Source organism: Nerophis lumbriciformis, linkage group LG15 (genome assembly GCF_033978685.3).
Source record: "Nerophis lumbriciformis linkage group LG15, RoL_Nlum_v2.1, whole genome shotgun sequence".
NCBI classification, from domain to species: Eukaryota; Metazoa; Chordata; class Actinopteri; order Syngnathiformes; family Syngnathidae; genus Nerophis; species Nerophis lumbriciformis.
The window spans coordinates 25672501-25690238 of record NC_084562.2 but is presented as its reverse complement, the minus strand read 5'-3'; the positions used below and the strand labels follow the sequence as shown (position 1 = coordinate 25690238).

At 37.3% G+C, this 17738-nt stretch overlaps 1 protein-coding gene across 1 annotated transcript in view; it reads left to right on the top strand.

Annotated features, from left to right (window-relative positions):
• The window catches only part of LOC133615850 (protocadherin-9), a 708581-nt gene that overhangs the window by 573164 nt on the left and 117679 nt on the right, over positions 1-17738 (top strand). Inside the window, exon 4 of the mRNA XM_061974698.2 lies at positions 6465-6540. Within this exon, the coding sequence (XP_061830682.2) occupies positions 6465-6540 (76 nt within the window). The remainder of the gene's footprint in view (positions 1-6464; positions 6541-17738) is intronic.

Below are 17738 nucleotides of genomic sequence, written 5' to 3'. Positions count from 1 at the left end.
GGCCTGTAGAGATGAAATATTCTTGTGATTTTTTCCCACACATACATATATATATATATATATATATATATATATATATATATATATATATATATATATATATATATATATATATATATATATATAAATATATAAGAAATAATTGACTTTCAGTGAATTCTAGCTATATATATATATTGTATAATATATATATATATATATATATATATATATATATATATATATATATATATATATATATAAATATATATAAATAAATAAAAGAAATACTTGAATTTCAGTGTTCATTTATTTACACATATACACACATAACACTCATCTACTCATTGTTGAGTTAAGGGTTGAATTGTCCATCCTTGTTCTATTCTCTGTCAATATTTCAGAACACACACATTATACAAATATACATTATAAAATAAATAAGAAAACGGGAGCTCTAATTTGGGAGTCTGCATTAGGATCAGAAGTTCCTATATAAACATTGCGCACTCACGTCGCCATTTTGTATTGATTACTGCAGCTGTGCACTGGATTCATTCACAAATACAAACTACAACTCACAAACACTTTAGAGTTAGGCTCCATCATCAGAATGTGTACTTAAACTTATAAAGATCACATGGATATTATTCAAGTATGATCTAACTAATTATGAATTTTGATACTTGGCGCCATCTTGGAAGAATGCCAATGTCTCTTACAGTAGCACATAAAATGTTAGCATGCTAATCAGTGTTGGGTTAGTTACTGAAAACCAGTAACTACAAACCCCGTTTCCATATGAGTTGGGAAATTGTGTTAGATGTAAATATAAACGGAATACAATGAATTGCAAATCATTTTCAACCCATATTCAGTTGAATATGCTACAAATGGACGCCCCTGCTTATTTCAGCAAGACAATGCCAAGCCACATTCAGCACGTGTTACAACAGCGTGGCTTCGTAAAAAATGAGTGCGGGTACTTTCCTGGCCCGCCTGCAGTCCAGACCTATCTCCCATCAAAAATGTGAGGCGCATTATGAAGCGTAAAATACGACAGCGGAGACCCCGGACTGAAGCTCTACATAAAACAAGAATGGGAAAGAATTCCACTTTCAAAGCTTCAACAACTAGTTTCCTCAGTTTCCAATCGTTTATTGAGTTTTGTTAAAAGAAAAGGTGATGTAACACAGTGGTGAACATGCCCTTTCCCAACTACTTTGGCACATGTTGCAGCCATGAAATTCTAACTTATTTATTATTTAGTTTCTGGGTGTTGTTGATAAATGGCTTTCGCTTTGCATAGTAGGGCTTTAACTTGCACTTACAGATGTAGCGACCAACTGTAGTTACTGACAGTGGTTTTCTGAAGTGTTGCTGAGCCCATGTGGTGATATCCTTTAAAGATTGATGTCGGTTTTTGATACAGTGCCGTCTGAGGGATCGGAGGTCACGTTCATTCAATGTTGGTTTCCGGCCATGCCGCTTACGTGGAGTGATTTCTCCAGATTCTCTGAAACTTTTGATGGTATTATGGACCGTAGATGTTGAAATCCCTAAATTTCTTGCATTTGCACTTTGAGAAACGTTGTTCTTGAACTGTTTGACTATTTGCTCACGCAGTTGTGGACAAAGGGGTGTACCTCGCCCCATCCTTTCTTGTGAAAGACTGAGCATATTTTGGGAAGCTGTTTTTATACCCAATCATGGCACCCACCTGTTCCCAATTAGTCTGCACACCTGTGGGATGTTCCAAATAAGTGTTTGATGAGAATTCCTCCACTTTATCAGTATTTATTGCCACCTTTGTTGCTGGCATCAAATTCTAAAGTTAATTATTATTTGCAAAAAAAAAAAAAAATTATCAGTTTGAACATCAAATATGTTGTCTTTGTAGCATATTCAACTGAATATGGGTTGAAAATGATTTGCAAATCATTGTATTCCGTTTATATGTCCATCTAACACAATTTCCCAACTCATATGAAAACGGGGTTTGTACACGCAACCCTAACTCAAAATGCCGGACATTTGAGGCATTTAAGAAACTCCGCCCGGACAGCCCCACAAAAGAAGACACATGGTAAGTGTAGAATATCTCCATGTTAAGAAACTCGGCTTCAGCTCAACCATGATGTCTTGTTAGTAAACACAGACACGCCCCCCCCCCCCCCCCCCCCCCCACACACACACACACACACACACACACAGCGCCTCTTCTCTTGTCCCCGTTGTGACACAGGAAGAATCAGAAGGACGACACTGCAGCGCTCCAATAAAACACACTCAGATCTTCTGTTTCTAGCCGATACTACATAAAAAATAACGTAAAATAACGCAGTAACGCATCATGCTGTAACGGTAACTGAGTATAAAAAATAACGGGTTAGACTACTAGTTAACGGCGTTACAGATAGTACTTAGACTGTAGTAAGAGAACATTGTATATTTACGACCTTCATTCCAGCTTGCTTCCTACGTTCTGTCGCCAGGAATCCACCTGTCTACTCGTTCTTCAATTATAATGGAATCCTTTAAATCTGAAAGTGTTATTTCCCCGTGTCCTTTTCCCTCGTACCGGTCTCCCTTCTTGTTTAATTGAAAGCCGCATGTTTTGGGAGCAATGGCAAATATATAATGAGGTCATTTGCATGAGAGCGCAGATTGGCTGACCTTTGCTTTTGCCAATAATTACCGTAAAAAAAAAAAAAAAAAAAAAAACCCCGGTGGCTGTCTGTCATCACCGTGGATGCGGCGCCACCCTCACCGTGCCTGCGAAAGGTTAGCCGGGAGGCTTGTGTTTGGACTTATGAAAAAAGCCCCAGGAAAATGTCATTAGAGCTGCGGGGAGAAGACAATCGGAATTAGAAGTTGGAAATTCAATCAGGTCGGCTTTAAAGATTGGGCGCTCTGGGGTGTGTGTGTGTGTGTGTGTGTGTGTGTGTGTGTGTAGACTAACAGTTGACAGGCACATTCAAGGAGCCATTTTCCTTCCTTCTAAAAAAAACACATCAAGTCTTATAAAATGCTAACTGGGTTTGCTACCTTTCACCTTTGAACGGATACGGTACCGGTTCTTGGTACCTGGTAGTACATGATGCTACTCAGCTGTATCAATGTTTTAGCACCTTTGTCGGGGTTCATGTGATAATAGTACGTGGTCATTGTTTCATCGTGAAGCGCGGCCTGAAGGTCATTTGCAGTCCGTTGCTAACTTTTAGCATTTTAGTAATACCAAAGTATCGACATCGGGACAAACCGACAATTGTATTTGTTTGCACACGCTGTTTAGCGCCTGGTATTTGGATCTTAGTAGATCAAGCCCTTGTTGTGTACATCTAGCCTTTGTGCTATAGTATGCTTAGCTGTTGTGTTCGCTCTCTCTCCGCTGTGGGAGAGAGAGCCTCCTCGCGCCTGCAGACAATCTGCAATCTGCGCACCTGCCCGTGATGAGCGAGCTGCCTTCATAAGCCGGCACAACCTGCCATCCCGGGCCGGAATATAACCTTCCCTTCGCGTACATACCCTCCGTCGCCTTGAAAGTGAGCTGTGCGTCTCACTTTTCCCTGGATCTCCCTCTGGACTCTGACTGCCTCCCTCGATCCTTTGGACTCGGACCTGTAGACTTCTATCCCCACTGGACTTCCTCGACTCTCGTTCAACATTTACGGTAACACTCAACAGCTAATCTACACACATAGTCTTACACCATACACACTCTTGGATTTTGTCACACTCCATTTCCTTAGTTAGTATATTTAGTATTGTTTGATTATTATATATATATATGGTCTATATATATATAATAAATCTTAGAGCTACATTTCCCCTTGTGTCTGTGTCGTCATCTCCCCTCTGTTAAACCACAACACTCCTAGTCCTACCTTCTTTAAATGAATTGACTAAAAATGTTGTTTTTGTGGCCCCCTTTATTTTGAAAAGTATCTGTATACATTTTGGTTCCAGTACCAAAGTAATGGCATCGGGACAACCCGACAATTTGATTTGTTTGCACACGCTGTTTAGCGCCTGGTATTTGGATCTTAGTAGATCAGGCCCTTGTTGCGTACATCTAGCCTTTGTGCTATGGTATGCTTAGCTGTTGTGTAGCTGCTAGTTCCATCTTTTTTAAATGAATTGACTAAAAATTTTGTTTTTGTGGCCCCTTTTATTTTGAAAGTCCCAGTCCCAAAGTATTGGTATCGGGACAACCCTAGTACATGCAATTTTATTTTCCGCACCCGCTCTTTAGCGCTTGGTACTTGGATCGTAGTAGATCAGGCCCTTGTTGCGTACATCTAGCCTTTGTGCTACGGTATGCTTAGCTGTTGTGTATTCCAATGCGCCCTCATCTTTGCGTCCTGACGAGCGCACCGCGGGCCACGCCCACAGTCGCTCTCTCTCCGCTGTGGGAGAAAGAGCCTCCCCGCGCCTGCAGACAATCTGCAATCTGCGCACCTGCCCCTGATGAGCGAGCTGCCTTCATAAGCCGGCACAACCTGCCATCCCGGGCCGGAATATAACCTCCTGTTCGCGTACATACCCTCCGTCGCCTTGAAAGTGAGCTGTGCGTCTCACTTTTCCCTGGATACCCCTCTGGACTCTGACTGCCTCCCTCGATCCTTGACTTCCCTTGCTTTGGACTCGGACCTGTAGACTTCTATCTCCCCTGGACTTCCTCGATTCTTGTTCTACATTTACAGTAACACTCAAAAACGAATCTACACACATAGTCTTACACCATACACACTCTTGGATTTTGTCACACTCCTTTTCCTTAGTTAGTATATTTAGTATTGTTTGATTATTGTATATATATGGTCTAAATATATAATAAATCTTAGAGCTATATCGCCCCCTTGTGTCTGTGTCGTCACCTCCCCTCTGTTAAACCACAACACTCCTAGTCCTACCTTCTTTAAATTAATTGACTAAAAATGTTGTTTTTGTGGCCCCCTTTGTTTTGAAAAGTATCTGAATACATTTTGGTTCCTGTACCAAAGTATTGGCATCGGGACAACCCGACAATTAGATTTCTTTGCACACGCTGTTTAGCGCCTGGTACTTGGATCTTAGTAGATCAGGCCCTTGTTGCGTACATCTAGCCTTTGTGCTATGGTATGCTTAGCTGTTGTGTAGCTGCTAGTTCCATCTTTTTTAATTGAATTGACTAGAATTTTAGTTTTTGTGGTCCCTTTTATTTTGAAAGTCCCAGTCCCAAAGTATTGGTATCGGGACAACCCTAGTACATGCAATTTTATTTTCCGCACCCGCTCTTTAGCGCTTGGTACTTGGATCGTAGTAGATCAGGCCCTTGTTGCGTACATCTAGCCTTTGTGCTATGGTATGCTTAGCTGTTGTGTAGCTCCTTGTCACGGCCAGGGCGCATTACCTCATCTTTGCGTCCTGACGAGCACACCGCGGGCCACGCCCACAGTCGCTCTCTCTCCGCTGTGGGAGAAAGAGCCTCCTCGCGCCTGCAGACAATCTGCAATGGCGCACCTGCCCGTGATGAGCGAGCTGCCTTCATAAGCCGGCACAACCTGCTATCCCGGGCCGGAATATAACCTTCTGTTCGCGTACATACCCTCCGTCGCTTTGAAAGTGAGCTGTGCGTCTCACTTTTCCCTGGATCCCCCTCTGGACTCTGACTGCCTCCCTCGATCCTTGACTTCCCCCGCTTTGGACTCGGAACTGTGGACTTCTCTCTCCCCTGGACTTCCTCGTCTCTCGTTCAACATTTACAGTAACACTCAAAAGCTAATCTACACACATAGTCTTACACCATACACACTCTTGGATTTTGTCACACTCCATTTCCTTAGTTAGTATATTTAGTATTGTTTGATTATTATATATATATGGTCTATATATATAATAAATCTTAGAGCTAAATCAGCCCCTTGTGTCTGTGTCGTCATCTCCCCTCTGTTAAACCACAACACTCCTAGTCCTACCTTCTTTAAATGAATTGATTAAAAATGTAGTTTTTGTGGCCCCCTTTGTTTTGAAAAGTATCTGAATACATTTTGGTTCCTGTACCAAAGTATTGGCATCGGGACAACCCGACAATTTGATTTGTTTGCACACGTTGTTTAGCGCCTAGTATTTGGATCTTAGTAGATCAGGCCCTTGTTGCGTACATGTAGCCTTCGTGCTATTGTATGCTTAGCTGTTGTGTAGCTGCTAGTCCCACCTTTTTTAAATGAATTGGCTAAAAACGAAGAAACTTGCTGATTACACAGCGCCAACATCTGATATCGGAGCGATACGGACCGTGACGGGCAATCCTTAACTTAGTGTGGCAGGTGCAGAGCACTAACCTGCAGGGCTGTGTTCTGTGCTCTTGGTTCTAGTCGCAGCGCCGCGTCACGTTTCACCTGCCGGACGGCTCCCAGGAGAGCTGCAGTGACAGCGGTCTGGGGGAACATGAGCCGGTAGGCAGTGGCCCCCTGCTGACACAACCTCTCCCTCTGGTGCAGGCGCAGGATCATCTCTACCAGCAGGCCTCGCCCGACAAGAGGACCGAAGCGGACGGCAACTCAGACCCCAACTCTGGTGAGTTCTGACTTTGTCTCTAAGCGTCTTGGAAACCACCCAGCTGCTCTTTGACTTTGACTCCATGGTGAACTAAACACGAGTGATCCCGCTTCTGACTCCACCTGAGATCGTTGGGTCCTGGAAGGGAGTCTGTTCCTCGTTTTTGGCAAGAAAAGTTGTAACAGCATTATAACAACATTATAACAGCATTATAACAACCTTATAACAACAATATAACAACAGTATTACAACATTATAAGAGCATTATAACAACATTACAAAAACATTATAACAGCATTATAACAACATTATAACAAAATTGTAACAGCATTATAACAACATTATAACAAAATTATAACAACATTATAACAACATTAAAACATCATTATAACAACATTATAACAACATTATAACAACATTATAACAGGATTATAACAGCATTATAACAACATTATAACAACATTATAACAGCTTTATAACAACATTAAAACAACAATATAACAGCATTATAACAGCTTTATAACAACATTATAACAACAATATAACAACATTATAGCATTAAAACAGCATTATAACAACATTATAACAACATTATAAAAACATTATAACAACATTCTAACAGCATTATAACAGCATTATAACAACATTATAACAGCATTATAACAGCTTTATAACAACATTATAACAGCAATATAACAACATTAGAACATTACTATAAAAACATTATAACAGCATTTAACATTATTATGACAACATTAGAACAATAGTATATCAGCATTATAACAACATTATAACAACATTATAACAGCATTATAAAAGCATTATAACAACAATATAACAACATTATAACAGCATTATAACAGCTTTATAATAACATTATAACAACAATATAACAACATTATAACATTATAACAGCATTATAACAACATTATAACAGCATTATAACATCATTATAGCAACATTATAACAACATTATAACAGCATTATAACAACATTATAACAACATTATAACATCATTATAACAACATTATAACAACATTATAAAAACATTATAACAGCATTATAACAACATTATAACAGCATTATAACAACATTATAACAACATTATGACAACATTATAAAAACATTATAACAACATTATAACAAAATTATAACAGCATTATAACAACAGTATTACAACATTATAACAGCATTATAACAGCATTACAAAAACATTATAACAGCATTATAACAGCATTATAACAACAGTATTACAACATTATAACAGCATTATAACAACATTATAACAACATTATAACAGCATTATAACAACATTATAACAACATTATAACAACATTATAACACATTTATATCAGCATTATAACAACATTATACAAACATAACAGCATTATAACAATATTATAACAACATCATAACAACATTATAACAGCATTATAACAACATTCTAACAACATTATAACAGCATTCTAACAACATTCTAACATCATTTTAACAACATTATAACAACATTAAAAAAACATTATAAAAACATGATAACAACATTATAACAACATTTTAACAGCATTATAACAGCATTATAACAACATTATAACAACATTGTAAAAGCATTATAACAACATTATAACAACATTATAACAGCATTATAACAACATTACAAGAACATTATAACCACATAACAACATTATAAAAACGTTAAAACAGCATTAAAACAGCATTATAACAACATTATAACAACATTATGACAGCATTATAACAGCATTATAAGAACATTATAACAGAAATATAACAACATTATAACAACATTATAACAGCATTATAACAGCATTATAACAACATTATAACAGCAATATAACAACATTATAACAACAGTATAACAGCATTATAGCAACATTATAACATCATTTTAACAGCATTATAACAGCATTATAACAACATTATAACAACATTATAACAGCATTATAACATCATTATAACAACATTATAACAACATTATAAAAGTTAAAAAAGTTAAAGTACCAATGATTGTCACACACACACTAGGTGTGGCGAGATTATTCTCTGCATTTGACCCATCACCCTTGATCACCCCCTGGGAGGTGAGGGGAGCAGTGGGCAGCAGCGGTGGCTGCGCCCGGGAATCATTTTGGTGATTTAACCCCCAATTCCAACCCTTGATGCTGAGTGCCAAGCAGGGAGGTAATGGGTCCCATTTTTATAGTCTTTGGTATGACTCGGCCGGGATTTGAACTCACAACCTACCGATCTCAGGACGGACACTCTAACCACTAGGCCACTGAGTAGGTTTTGTCCATTTCATGTTTTTTTTTGTCTTTTCTTTGTCATTAGGGGGTACCAATACCCAAAGAGAAAAGGGTTTTGTGCATTGTCGTTTTCTGGTTGTCACTAAAAAGAGCCGTTCAAAATACTCCACTCGTTCACAAATGTCACATCCCTGATTGCATTTTGTTTGATTTTATGTTTTTTTGTCTTTTCTCTGTCATTAGGGGGCACCAATACGAAACGAAAAAGGGTTTTGTGCATTGTCGTTTTCTGGTCGTCACTAAAAAGAGCCATTCAAAATACTCGACTCGTTCACAAACGTCACATCCCAGGCTGCGTTTCCTTTGATTGTGTCCGTTTTATGTTTTTTTGTCTTGTTTTTGTCATTAGGGGGCACCAATCCGGAAAGAGAAAGGGTTTTGTACATTGTCGATTTCTACTCGTCACTAAAAAGAGCCGTTCAATATACTCGACTCGTTCACAAACGTCACATCCCTCGTTGCATTTTGTTTGAGTTTGTTCATTTTACGGTTTTTTTTTCTTCCTTATTTGTTCTTATGGGGCACCAATATGAAGGTAGAATGAGTCTTGTGCATATAAAAAAAAACTATGCAACTGCAAAACGGTTGAGGTCGTTTAAAATACTCGACTCGTTCAAAAACGTCACTTACCTGTTTGCGTTTTCTTTGATTTTGTCCATTTTATGTTTTTTTTTGTCTTTTCTTTGTCATTAGGGGGCACCAATATGAAGAGAGAAAGGGCTTTGCGCATTGTCGTTTTCTGATTGTCACTAAAAAGAGCCGTTTAAAATACTCAACTCGTTCACAAACGTCACATCCCTGGTTGCGTTTCCTTTGATTTTGTCAATTTTATGTTTTTGTGTCTTTTCTTTGCCATTAGGGGCCACCAATCCGAAAAGAGAAAAGGTTTTGTGCATTGTCGTTTTCTGGTCGTCACTAAAAAGAGCCGTTCAGTATACTGAAATTGTTCACAAACGTCACATCCCTGGTTGTGTTTCCTTTGATTTTTGTCAATTTTATGTTTTTTTGTCTTTTCTTTGTCATTAGGGGACAAAAATACGCAAAGAGAAAGGAATTTGTGCATTGTCGTTTTCTGGTCGTCACTAAAAAGAGCCGTTCAAAATACTCGACTCGTTCACAAACGTCACATCCCTGGTTGTGTTTCCTTTGATTTTGTCCATGTTATGTTGTTTGGTATTTTCTTTGTCATTAGGGGACACCGATATAAAAAGAGAAAGGGTTTTGTGCATTGACGTATTATCGTCGTCACTAAAACGAGCCGTTCAAAATACTCAACTCGTTCACAAACATCACATCACTGGCTGCGTTTCCTTTGATTTTGTCCATTTTATGTTTTTTTTTGTCTTTTCTTTGTCATTAGGGGGCACCAATATGAAGAGAGAAAGGGCTTTGCACATTGTCGTTTTCTGATTGTCACTAAAAAGAGCCGTTTAAAATACTCAACTCGTTCACAAATGTCACATCCCTGGTTGCGTTTCCTTTGATTTTGTCAATTTTATGTTTTTTTGTCTTTTCTTTGCCATTAGGGGCCACCAATCCGAAAAGAGAAAAGGTTTTGTGCATTGTCGTTTTCTGGTCGTCACTAAATAGAGCCGTTCAGTATACTCAAATCGTTCACAAACGTCACATCCCTGGTTGTGTTTCCTTTGATTTTTGTCCATTTTATGTTTTTTTGTCTTTTCTTTGTCATTAGGGGACACCAATACGCAAAGAGAAAGGGTTTTGTGCATTGTCGTTTTCTGGTCGTCAATAAAAAGAGCCGTTCAAAATATTCGAGTCCTTCACAAACGTCACATCACTGGGTGCGTTTCCTTAGATTTTGTCCATGTTATGTTGTTTGGTCTTTTCTTTGTCATTAGGGGACACCAATATAAAAAGAGAAAGGGTTTTGTGCATTGACGTATTATCGTCGTCACTAAAAAGAGCCGTTCAAAATACTCAACTCGTTCACAAACATCACATCACTGGTTGCGTTTCCTTTGATTTTGTCCATGTTATGTTTTTTTTGTCTTTTCTTTCTCATTAGGGGGCACCAACATGAAGAGAGAAAGGGCTTTGCGCATTGTCGTTTTCTGATCGTCACTAAAAAGAGCCATTTAAAATACTCAACTCATTCACAAACGTCACATCCCTGGGTGTGTTTCCTTTGATTTTTGTCCAGTTTATGTTTTTTTGTCTTTTCTTTGTCATTAGGGGGCACCAATACGAAACTAGAAAGGGGTTTGTGCATTGTCATTTTCTGGTCGTCACTAAAAAGAGCCATTCAAAATACTCGACTTGTTCACAAACGTCACATCCCTCGTTGCATTTTGTTTGATTTTGTTGATTTTACGTTTTTTTTATTTCTTATTTGTTCTTATGGGGCACCAATACGAAGGTAGAATGGGTCTTGTGCATATAAAAAAACTATATGCAACTGCAAAACGGTTGAGGTCTTTCACTAAAAAGAGCCGTTTAAAATACTTGATTCGTTCAAAAACGTCACTTACCTGTTTGCGTTTTCTTTGATTTTGTCCATTTTATGTTTTTTTTGTCTTTTCTTTGTCATTAGGGGGCACCAATACGAAAAGAGAAAGGGTTTTGTGCATTGTTGTTTTCTGGTCGTCACTAAAAAGATCCGTTCAAAATACTCAACTTGTTCACAAACGTCACATCCCTGGTTGTGTTTCCTTTGATTTTGTCAATTTTATGTTTTTTTGTCTTTTCTTTGTCATTAGGGGGCACCAATCCGAAAAGAGAAAAGGTTTTGTGCATTGTCGTTTTCTGATCGTCACTAAAAAGAGCCGTTTAAAATACTCAACTCGTTCACAAACATCACATCCCTGGTTGTGTTTCCTTTGATTTTTGTCCAGTTTATGTTTTTTTTGTCTTTTCTTTGTCATTAGGGGGCACCAATACGAAAAGAGAAAAGGTTTTGTGCATTGTCGTTTTCTGGTCGTCACTAAAAAGAGCCGTTCAGTATACTGAAATTGTTCACAAACGTCACATCCCTGGTTGTGTTTCGTTAGATTTTGTCCATTTTATGTTTTTTTTTGTCTTTTCGTTGCCATTAGGGGGCACCAATATGGAAGAGAAAGGGTTTTGTGCATTGTCGTTTTTTGGTCGTCACTAAAAAGAGCCGTTCAAAATACTGAACTCGTTCACAAACATCACATCACTGGTTGCGTTTCCTTTGATTTTGTCCATTTTATGTTTTGTTTAGTTTTTCTTTGTTGATAGGAGGCACCAATACAAAGATAGAATGGGTTTTGTGCATATAAAAAAAAAACTGTAAATCGGTTGTGGTTCTTCACTAAAAAGAGCCATTGAAAATACTCGACTCGTTCACAAACGTCACATTTCTGGTTGCGATGAAACCATGCAAACATTCAAGAGTCCCACTTAAGAAAATGTAGAGTCTAATTTAAAATTCAGTCATGGGGCTTCTCAAGTGGGTTCCTAGTGGATTCTTGAGCAGGTCACTGGTTTCTCTGTTAATCATCCAGACGTGTCGCCGCGTCCCAAGACGCCAACCTGGACCTCCCAAAGGTTCTCCACCTATTTGTGAAACTCATTGGATTTATTTAGAGATGATTTCCCAGTTGGAAGTCTCGCTTCTCCTTTGAAGACGTGAACGTCCCACTATTTCTGGCGGGAACGTACATCTCCGACCCAGTTTTCTCATTTTATCATTAAGTGGCGAGGCGTGCGCGGAGATCAAGCGCGTCGCCCGAGGTCGGTGCCAGCTTGCGTTGCGCGGGTGGAGGAGAAGTCGGGGTGTCACATAAATAGGAAGACGTGCGAGTAAACCGTCTGCACGCTCGCCGACAAACCGGCGGCAGATGTGTTCACACTTGGCAGAGGAACTCAAGTGAGCACCGCCGAGACCTAATTGACTGAAAGAGCTGGTGCTTAGAACGAGGCGAGGGTACTTTGTGATTTCTGCATTTTTCGTTATTTTTAGTCCAACTCTCATAAATAATATTATTTCAGCAGAGTGGGCACAAATCTGCTATAGTGATTATTATTCCAAATCAGAATAATCACATGTTTACTTCAAATAATCACGATTAATCGCACAATTTGAATTAATTAAAAAAAAAAAACCTGTTAGCAGGCTAATGTTAGTACGCTAGCTTTTTAGCAAAGGCTTTCAGTCATATTTTCGTACCGGCATGTAAACTTTAGCATGCTGGCACTTTAAACATATGTATCAGGTACAGACCTCAGGGTAATATGTTTTTTAACTTGACGTCTATTAAAGTTAGCATTTTAGCATGCTAACATTAGCACGCTGGATTTTTTTGTTTAGCTAGTTAAGCAGGTACACACCTTAGTATCATATATTTTGTATGATACCTGTTAGCATGCAAATGTTAGTATGTTTTTTTGTTTTTAATTTTATTAGCATATTTTGTTACTTTCAGGTACACACCTAAGGGTAATATGTTTTTTAACTTGACGTCCGTTAAAGTTAGCATTTTAGCATGCTAACATCAGCACGCTGGATTTTTTTGTTTAGCTAGTTTAGCAGGTACACACCTTAGTATTATATATTTTGTATGATACCTGTTAGCATGCAAATGTTAGTATGTTTTTTTTAGTTTTTTTTATTAGCATATTTTGTTACTTTCAGGTACACACCTCAGGATAATATGTTTTTTTAACTTGACGTCCGTTAAAGTTAGCATTTTAGCATGCTAACATCAGCACGCTGTATTTTTTTGTTTAGCTAGTTCAGCAGGTACACACCTTAGTATCATATATTTTGTATGATACCTGTTAGCATGCAAATGTTAGTATGCTTTTTTTTTATTTTTTTTATTAGCATATTTTGTTACTTTCAAGTACACACCTAAGGGTAATATGTTTTTTAACTTGACGTCCGTTAAAGTTAGCATTTTAGCATGCTAACATCAGCATGCTGGATGTTTTTTAAGCTAATTTAGCAGGTATACATCTTAGTATCAAATATGTTGTACGATACCTGTTAGCGTGCTAATGTTAGCATGCTAGTTTTTTTTTTAGTATATTTTGGTACTTAACGCGTGCAAACTTTAGAATGTATATATATATATATATATATATATATATATATATATATATATATATATATATATATATATATATATATATATATATATATATAATGTAGTAACAGACACCTTCATAACAATACGTAATATGTACAATATACACACTTGCAAGTATATTTTAAGGAGGAATCCTACTTTTTTTTACTTCCATGACGACCTCCTTCAAGTTTTGAAAATCAATCAAAAATATCAAGCCGCTAAAATGTGTTTCCCATCATGCATTGTTATGGATTTAAATGGGTGTTATTTTGCATTTTTATTATTTTTATTTCTTGTTTTATTTACCATGACTAAGGAAGGTTGTTTGCATTAAGTCAATGCTGCACATTATTGTATTTGATTATATTTAAAATTAATTACTGACACATTTGTAAGGTTACTTAAATACATTTTTATATGTATTTTGTCCCTTTTGACCATCCATAATGCTGTACATATGACATTTACATACTGCTGTATCAAATTGATGTTTTTAATATTATTATTAGTTAAATGTTCCATTCTCTGCTGCGTATGTTTGCACCTTTGCGAGTCTTTGAGCAGCACAAGTACAAGTGCGGTCAATTTTCTTTCCGATTATGAGTTATCTGCAAATGTAGCCCACAAAGTGTATGCTTTGAGCTTCTTAAGAGTTCCTAATAGGTTCCTAATGCCTGCGTGGGCTTTTAAAAGGGGAAGTGTTCCAGACGGAAGCCGCATGAAGCGAGAGTCGTGAAATAGTTTTCATGTGGCGTGACCTAACATTATATGGTTGTTGTACTTTGAAAAGTCTTTTTTTTTAACCGTTCTTCAGTTCTAAGGCTGTCCACAACAACAATCTTCTAACCAATCCATATGGTGGTTATGATGAACAAAACCAACAGAAGTGGGTAGAATGGCCACACACTGTACACAAGTAAGAGTACTGTTACTTTACAGTACCGTCAATTCTGGTCTATACAATGCTACTTTTCCCCCACGCTTTGAGCCCTGTGGCTCATATAATTTATTGATTTTTCTTCGTTCAGCATGTGCAAAGAAACTGAAAAGGTGTTCTAAAGCCTTCTTTTTAGAGCTTTCAACCGGAAGTACAAATGCCGTTCCGTCTTCTGGCCGTCCACAGCGTTTCTACTCGCACGGATTCTTCACTCAACGTTTGTAAGTTTAATATGGTAGGGTTAGGGTTAGGGTTAGGGTTAGGTTAAGAGTTGGGGTTAGGGTTAGGGTTAGGGTTAGGGTTAGGGTTAGGGTTAGGTGTTGAAGGGTTAGGGTTAGGTTTAGGGTTAGGGTTAGGGTTAAGGTCAGGGTTAGGGTTAGGGTTAGGGTTAGGGTTAGGGTTAGGGTTAGGGTTAGTGTTAGGTTAAGAGTTGGGTTTGGGGTTAGGGTTAGGGTTAAGGTTAGGGTTAGGGTAAGGGTTAAGGTTGGGGTTGGGGTTAGAGGGTTAGGGTTAGGGTTAGGTTAAGAGTTAGAGTTAGGGTTAGGTTAAGAGTTGGGGTTAGGGTTAGGGTTAGGGTTAGGGTTAGGTGTACAAATGCCGTTCCGTCTTCTGGCCGTCCACAGCGTTTCTACTCGCACGGATTCTTCACTCAACGTTTGTAAGTTTTACAATATAACTAAAACAGTTTTTACTTACTCACATCTGTAGGAGTGTATTCATGCGTATTTGTACGTGCTGTCGTGATTTCATCAAACGAGTGTCGTTAGCATGAGCTAATATGCTAAAACGAGTGTCTGTGTTAGTATAATTAACTTAAAATGGAATGGTTTTGGTATTGTTTCAGTTTGACAAATTCTTCAATAAATTCACCAAAACCTCACCTGTGGCGTTATCGAGTCTGGAGAGTTAGCTTGCACAGCTAGTTGGTCCATGACAATGACGTTTTGTTGGATCAGCCGTTTTACTGCCGTGTTACAGACACTGTTTGGACACAATTAGGTTATGTAAATAAACATATACAAAATATGTCGGTGTAAATAACTCATTACACAACATATATATATATATATATATATATATATATATATATATATATATATATATATATATATATATATATATATATATTATATAAAAATATATAAATAACTCATTACACTACATATATATATATATAAATATATAAATAACTCATTACACAACATATATATGAGTTGTGTAATGAGTTATTTATATATTTATATATATATATATATATGTGTATATATATATATATATATATATATATATATATATATATATATATATATATATATATACATATACATACATACATACATATATATATATATATATATATATATATATATATATACATATACATACATACATACATATATATATATATATATATATATATATATATATATATATATATATATATATATATATATATATATATATATATATATATAAACATCATCTGGTACAACCCCCCATACAGCAAAAACGTCTCAACGAACATTGGACACAAATTCCTCAATCTGATTGACAAACACTTTCCCAAAGACAACAACCTAAGAAAAGTATTCAACAAGAACAACATTAAATTGAGCTACAGCTGCATGAACAATATACGACAAATCATCTCAAACCACAACAAAACAATTGCAAATGAGCCGTCGACCCCCAGTCAGAGCGACTCCAAAACCAACAAAGCATGTAACTGTCGAAAGAAACCTGATTGCCCCCTCAACGGGGGGTGCTTACAAACATCAGTTGTCTACCAATCTAAGGTAATACGCAAGGACATTAACACATCCGACACATATGTAGGATTAACCGAGGGTGAATTCAAAACCAGATGGAACAATCACAAGGCTTCTTTCAGGAACAAAAACCTCCGAAATACCACAGAACTCAGCAAACACATTTGGGACCTCAAAGACAATAATGTTGAATATTCAATAACATGGAAAATTCTTGCATCCAGCACACCTTACAATAGTGGTAATAAAAGATGCAACCTATGCTTGAAAGATAAACTGTTTATTATTTACCGTCCAGACCTGTCATCCCTCAACAAGCGCAGCGAAATTGTAACAGCATGCCGCCATAGACGGAAACACCTCCTAGGTAACACATGAGCCAATCACCACGCCCCTAGGCCAGCCTGTACCCACCCACTCTGTGCCCTATATAAACCATGGTATGCGAATGCTCCCATTAAAATCTCCTGATGATTGAGGGTACCCCCCCTCATGAAACAGGCTTGTAGAGATGAAATAGTCTTGTGATTTTTTTCCCCACACATACATATACATACATATATATATATATATATATATATATATATATATATATATATACATACATATATATATATATATATATATATATATATATATATATATGCGACTTATACTCAGGTGCGACTTATATATGGAACGGTGCGCTTTTTAGTTCGTAAAATACGGTAATATGACTCAAGAGCACGTACAAATAAGTCGTCCAAATAATTACTTAAGTAGGAGTAAGTATTCAGTGAAAAAACTACTCAAGTATTGAGTAACTGGTGAGTAAAACATAAGAAAACATCAACAAAAAACATTTTCTGTAGTTAGAAGTGGAGATGTACTGACACATGTGATATAAATGTTATATTTCATACTTTGTAAGTAAACATTGAAGACTTGTGTCCCTTTTTGGTTGGAGTGTGGTCATGTGACCTACTTAAGTAAATATAACGATAAAGCGTTAGCATGCTAAAGTTGGGATGCTAAATGTTCTGCTAATTTTGCAACGGTTCACCCCAGAGTCATGTTACTTGGTGCTCGACATGTACTATCTGGTAGATTTCATTTTGATTTCTATTAAGGATCCCCATTAGCTGGTTGCCTCAAC